This window comes from Entamoeba histolytica, genomic scaffold (assembly GCF_000208925.1).
Source record: "Entamoeba histolytica HM-1:IMSS scf_1104750519283 genomic scaffold, whole genome shotgun sequence".
Lineage (NCBI taxonomy): Eukaryota > Evosea > Mastigamoebida > Endamoebidae > Entamoeba > Entamoeba histolytica.
The window spans coordinates 41,314-47,313 of NW_001914880.1; the positions used below are offsets into that span (position 1 = coordinate 41,314).

At 26.1% G+C, this 6,000-nt stretch overlaps 3 protein-coding genes across 3 annotated transcripts in view; 2 read left to right on the forward strand and 1 right to left on the reverse strand.

Annotated features, from left to right (window-relative positions):
• Nucleotides 1-494: 494 nt before the first annotated feature.
• Nucleotides 495-3,437, reverse strand: EHI_198790 (alanyl-tRNA synthetase, putative; the record flags this gene model as incomplete). The annotated part of the gene is made up of 1 exon (XM_649906.1): nt 495-3,437. The coding sequence occupies one exon, from the start codon at nt 3,435-3,437 to the stop codon at nt 495-497; it is 2,943 nt and encodes a 980-aa protein (XP_654998.1).
• A 1,012-nt stretch (nt 3,438-4,449) lies between these two features.
• EHI_198800 (cytidylyltransferase, putative) lies at nt 4,450-4,956 on the forward strand (the record flags this gene model as incomplete). Its single annotated transcript, XM_649907.1, has 1 exon — nt 4,450-4,956. The coding sequence occupies one exon, from the start codon at nt 4,450-4,452 to the stop codon at nt 4,954-4,956; it is 507 nt and encodes a 168-aa protein (XP_654999.1).
• A 210-nt stretch (nt 4,957-5,166) lies between these two features.
• Nucleotides 5,167-6,000, forward strand: part of EHI_198810 (protein kinase, putative) — a gene marked incomplete at both ends in the record, with an annotated part of 940 nt that continues 106 nt past the window's right edge. The window contains 2 exons of the mRNA XM_649908.2: nt 5,167-5,248; nt 5,322-6,000. The exon at nt 5,322-6,000 is cut by the window's right edge and continues 106 nt beyond it. Coding sequence (XP_655000.2) covers nt 5,167-5,248; nt 5,322-6,000 — 761 coding nt within the window. The remainder of the gene's footprint in view (nt 5,249-5,321) is intronic.

Here is a 6,000-nt window from a genome sequence, read left to right on the forward strand (position 1 = left end):
TATTGTTTTTAAAATATCTCAGTGTCTCAAATAATTATTTAAACCACAATAAATTAAAGAAATGATTCTTTCCTTAATTGGCATGGAATTAATTGAGCTTAGCATTTGTAAAAACACAACAATAAATTATATGAACGAAATATTTAAAATGTTTTGATTATTAAAATAAAACAATATATTAGAACAACATAAAATAAGTGTGTGACATTGTTCATTGAAATGGAAAAAGAACAACAGAAGTGTTATACTAAAATATATTTGATTAGTTATTTCAATGTTTATGAATTAAATTTCTTAATAATCATTCAAAAATTTTGAATGAATAAGTATATAATGACTTATGAAATAACACCAGATAGAATAAGAATTTTTTACGAATTAATTATAAATTTTAATTATTTTTATTTTTTATTAAGAAAAGTTCAATTTTTAAATACAATTTAAAAATAAACATCTTTTCACAAAAAACTAGTTAAACTAAGTTTATTTTTCTTTTAGAGTTGGAACTCAATAAATCCTGCTTTCTTGAGAAAATCAGTAACTAAAGTAACATTACCTCCAATACTTCCAGTAACTTCCACATACCCTTCAATAACTTCTGGTTTCTTTCCTTTTACTTTTACTTTCAAAGGAGAAATTCTAAATGGAACAGATTTTTCCTTCTTCTCTTCTTTTCCTTCTTCTTTCTTTTCTTGTTTTCTTTTTGAGACTTTACTCTTCTCAAGAATTTCTTTTAATTCTTCTGCTTTGAAGTCAGAAGTATTAACCAATGCATAAATCATTCCTTCAGCGAGAACCAAGACACTTTTACCTGCTTTTTTAAATTCTGGAGCATGTTGAGGAATAAATGAAACACAAGTTGTTTGAGTAGCACCAGGGATTGAGGCAAACACCATTTTATTCTTTTCATCAAGAATTACTCTCATATACAAATTGAAAATTTCACCAATCATTTTACTACTTTGTTTTGTTAATTTTTTATAATCAGTAAAGATTCTTTCAAGAGTTGGTTGTAATACTTCTGGAAGAACACTGTAAGAATCACAAAGATCATTAATAAGATTCTTTTCCATTGCCATATTTTTATAAGCAGCATCACCAGCAACAAATCTAATTCTAACAACACCATCTGAAATTCTATTTGTTTTAATAATTCTAATAAGTCCAACTTGTGAAGTATTATCACAATGTGTACCACAACAAGCTTCAGTGTCATAACCAGAAATATCAACGATTCTAACTTCATTACCAGCAACAACACCTCCTTGGTACAAAGAAAATCCATATCTCTTTTCAGCTTCTTCTTTAGATAAAACAAATTTATTAATTTTCAAACTCTTTCGAATCATTTCATTTGCAAGTTTTTCAATTGCATTTTCTTCTTCTCTGGTAATAGATGAGAAATGGGTAATATCTAAATGTGCTTCTTCAACTGTTTTCTTTGCTCCATTTTGCCATACATGTGGACCAAGAACTTGATGTGCTGCTTGATGAATAATATGTGTAGCAGTATGATGAGCTCTTAATTGATTTCTTCTTTGATCATCAACATATCCAGTAACAACTTGACCTTTTAGTTCGTTCCAATTCTTAAGGTCTGAATTAATATGATGAAGAATACATTTGCCAACTTTTTCAACATAAGTAACATCGTAGATAACTCCATCAATTTTAATCTTTCCAGTATCATTATCTTGTCCTCCTCCAATTGGATAAAATGCACTTTCTTTCAAAATAACAAGGTTATGAACTCCAGTACCTTTTCCTTTTTCATCAACTTTTTCCAATATACTAACTATTTCACTATTAAATTCTCTTAAATCACCATTTTCATAGAAAAGTTCTTTTGTTTCAGGAATATCAGCAGTTTCATATAATTCTGTTGGAAGCATTTTAACTCTTTGATCTTCTAATTCTGCAAGTTTAGTATACAAATTATCTGGAATTGGAAGTTTAGAAATTTCATTAATTTTATCTGGAGATAATCCATATGACTTCATTGCAAAGATCCAATCATCAACAGTCAATACACCTTTTTTCTTTTTAAGTAAAGTTTGAACTTTTTGTTGTGACTCAATATCAGTAGTGCACCATCTTTGATACTCCATTTCAATAATCTTTCTAAATGATTTATATTCATCAAATTTACCATATATCTTTTCAAGGTCTTTTTTATGGCATTCAAATAATTCCATAAGTCCATCCATACCACCAAGTTTTTCCCACCATCCATTCTTAGCAAGAATACTAAACATTCTTCTTACAATATTTCTTAAATTAGCTCCTCCTCCTACAGCAGATGGTAAAGCTCCATCATAAATTGCAATTAACATAGTTCTTGAATGATCAGCAATAATATAAAGATCTCTTGCGGGTTGAATAGCTTTTTGCAAAACCTCTCTATTTTCAACTCCACATTCTTTAGCAATATCAGCCCATGCTTTATTTACATCTTTACATTCATCCAAATTAAGTAAACAACAGTATGGAGCAAACTTAGAAATAACATCACTTTCTAAAGTGACTCCAAGTTTTGATTGAAGATATTTAACTGCACCTGGGAATGCTTCTAAATAAGAAGTTGGTGTTCCATTAATTAACCAAGGAATTCTCTCAAGTCCAATTCCTACATCAATGACTTGATGTTTTAATGGTTCAAACTCTCCTTTAACAAAGTCAAGAATTTTATATTGAGTAAATACCATATTTCCAACTTCAAGTCCTTTAACAAACATTTCAATTGATGGTCCAAGATTTCCTCCACCACACCAAACATCTTCAATGAGAGTAATGTCATCAAGTTCAATTTCAAGTTCTTTTGTTAACCATCTAAGATTATAGTCAACACATTCTTCTTTGAAATAAACATATTTTTGAGGTGAATTAAATACTTGAAGACCAATCATAATAAATCCAGAAAAATGTCTTCCTGATATTCCAATATTATCAAGATCATTAAATCTAAGACAAAATTGTGGACAAATTAATGGATTTGCTGGTGGTTCTAATTGTCCAGTAACACAATATGGTTGGAAACAATAAATACCTGCAGCAACAAAATCTACATCATTTCTCCATCTAGCAACTACTGGATATCTTTTAATAGCAGTAGCTGGGATTTCTGTAGAAGTTAAAGCTTTTTCATAAGTTTTCCATGCTTCATCAATAGTAATTTTATGTCCTTTAGCTCCAATACCACAACCAGTTCCAATAAATTTATATTTTCCTTCACAATTAGAATCTCCACATGTTTTTACTCTAGTAGTGGCTGTACTCCAATAATGTTCATGGCAAATAGGACATTCATGTCGTTCAAATCCATACTTTCTAAGTGTATTAACAGGATAATACTCTTCAAAATTAGCAGCAAATTTTGGTTTTGATTTAGCTTTAAACTCTTTTGGAGTCATAGCTTTAACTTCTTTCATTTCAGTCATGCTTTCAACTAATGAATTTTTTAGTCAACCCTTTCAGGTCTTCTTTCTTTTTTTTTATTCGTAACACCCCTCTTTTTGTTTTTTCAGAATTTCCATTCATTAAACATTTCATTTTTCTCATTTTTGGTTCTAAGTTTTTCTTTATTGATAACACATTTTTCTTTTATATTTTATTTTTTTAATATCATGTAATTGATGGATGTATTTGACAAGTTAAAAACACTCTTTGTTTATATTTATAGACTAAGGGTTTTAGTGTTTGTTTTTCTTATTATTTTTCTTGTGAAAAATAAAATATTAAATTTTTGACGTATTGTTAAAGAAATAAATAGCTTATTGGTATATAATATTAAAAGTAAAAAACTATTTTATACTTTGGTTAGTAAATAATAGAACTATAAAAATAAACCAAAAATTGATTATAAGAGATTAAATTATTTCTTCTCTCTGAATTTATTTAATAATAAAGTAAGTCTATGAAAAAAAATTAAGACTAAAAACAATGTATTTATTTCAATAAAAATAAGTAATAACAAATTAAAATATTAATTATTTCTTAAACAGGAATGGAATAATTAAAGTTTCAAAATAATTTATTTAGTAGAAGTATTTATTTTTTAATATAAAATTCTATTTGATTAATTTTAAAATTATGAAAATTAATTAAAGTATTATTAAACAAATATAATCTCAATACTATTAAATATGATAAAAACTTTATTTTATAAAATAATTTTGTTATAAAATTTCTTTTAAAAAAAAAACAATTAATTATTCATAAATTTTTGTTATTATAAACAAAATAATACCGTATGTTAAAAGTCAATAATAGATTCATAAATGTTTAATTTTTATTGAAAAAAGAATAATTTTTTAATAAGTTATAAAGTAAAGAACAAGAAATAGTGAAAGAAAATCAAATGATTTACTAAGAAATTCAATATTCTCGTTTTTTTTTTTTATTAAAAGAAAAAGCTCAAAAAGTTAGTAAGTTTAGACTTTTGTTTTATACATGAAAGGAAAAACAAAACAAACAAAACAAATACTACATGACTTAAAAGAAAGATTTGGTGAAGGACCTTATGAGGTTATGATTGCTGGTACATTTGATTTAATTCATCCAGGACATATTCATTTTATACAAGAAGCTGCTCAATTTGGAAGAGTAATTGTTATTATTGCACGTGACAGTGTTGTTAAAAGAATAAAACAAAGAGAAACAGTATTAGATGAGAAAATGAGACAAAGTATTGTTGAAGGAATAAAAGGAGTGAGTGAAGTAGTTTTAGGATGTGAGAATGGGAATTGGTATGAGCCAATTTTAAAAAGAAATCCACATTTATTTTTAATGGGATTTAATCAACCTGGAGATTTGTTTCGTTTTGAGAAAGTAATTCATGAAAAAGGAGGAAGAACAATATTTAGAAGGTCAAATTCAATGGAAAAGTCATATTCTTTACAATCATCTTCTCAAATACGGAGAAGAGTAATAGAAATAGTAAATAACAAAATACAATAAAATATAATTATGGAGATACAAGGAAATAACAGTCATAAAGGAGAATAATTTTATTAATTTTCATTTAATATTTTTTATTATTAACAAATAAAAATAAGAAAAGTTTGGAGGTAAATTTACTTGAAATAAAATCAAGTCTCCTTCTAAACCAAGAGGATTGTAATTCCAAGTTCATATAAACTTAAAAAAGGTAATAACTTATATTAAACAATGGAAACAATAAAGGATGTTGTAATTGGGAAATCCTTTAATAACTGGATAATTATTAAGAAACTTGGAGAAGGTGGATTTGGTTTGTAATTTAAAAATAAAATAATAAAATTAAAAGAGTAAAAAGAGAAGAATATAAGACTGAAAGATTTTAGGGTCTGTTTATAAATGTCAAAGTATTATTGATCCAACACAATTTGCAGCATTAAAAATATTTTGTCAAGAGAATGATGCATTAACAGAAACAGAAATAATAAGAAAATTAGAACATAATGAAGGAGTTATTAATATGATAGAATGTGGATATTCTGATTTTGGGTATATTATGATTATGGATCTTCAAGGAATTAATTTAAAATTATTTAAAGAATTACTTCCAGAACATCAATTTTCACAAGAAACATCACTAAGATTATTATTAAGAATGATTAAAATTTTACAATTTATTCATAAAGAAGGAATAGTTCATTGTGATATTAAACCATCTAATTTCGTAGTTAAAGGAAAAGAAGATATTGTTTTAATCGATTTTGGTATTGCTGAATATTATCAAGACCAATTTGGAAATAAAAAAAATAGAAAAGAACATAGAGGATTTAGAGGAACTTTACAATATGCTTCTGTTAATGCTCATTTAAAAAAACCAGTATCTAGAACTGATGATTTAGTATATGCTTTTTTTATTTATTTTGAAAATATTCTTGGAAGTTTACCATGGAATAGTTTAAATGATTCTCCTCAACAAATTTGTGAAAAAAAAATTCAATTTAAAGAAAGTGGAATTTATAAATATACTCAAATACAAAGGCCTGTTATTAATTCTTTTCAAACTAT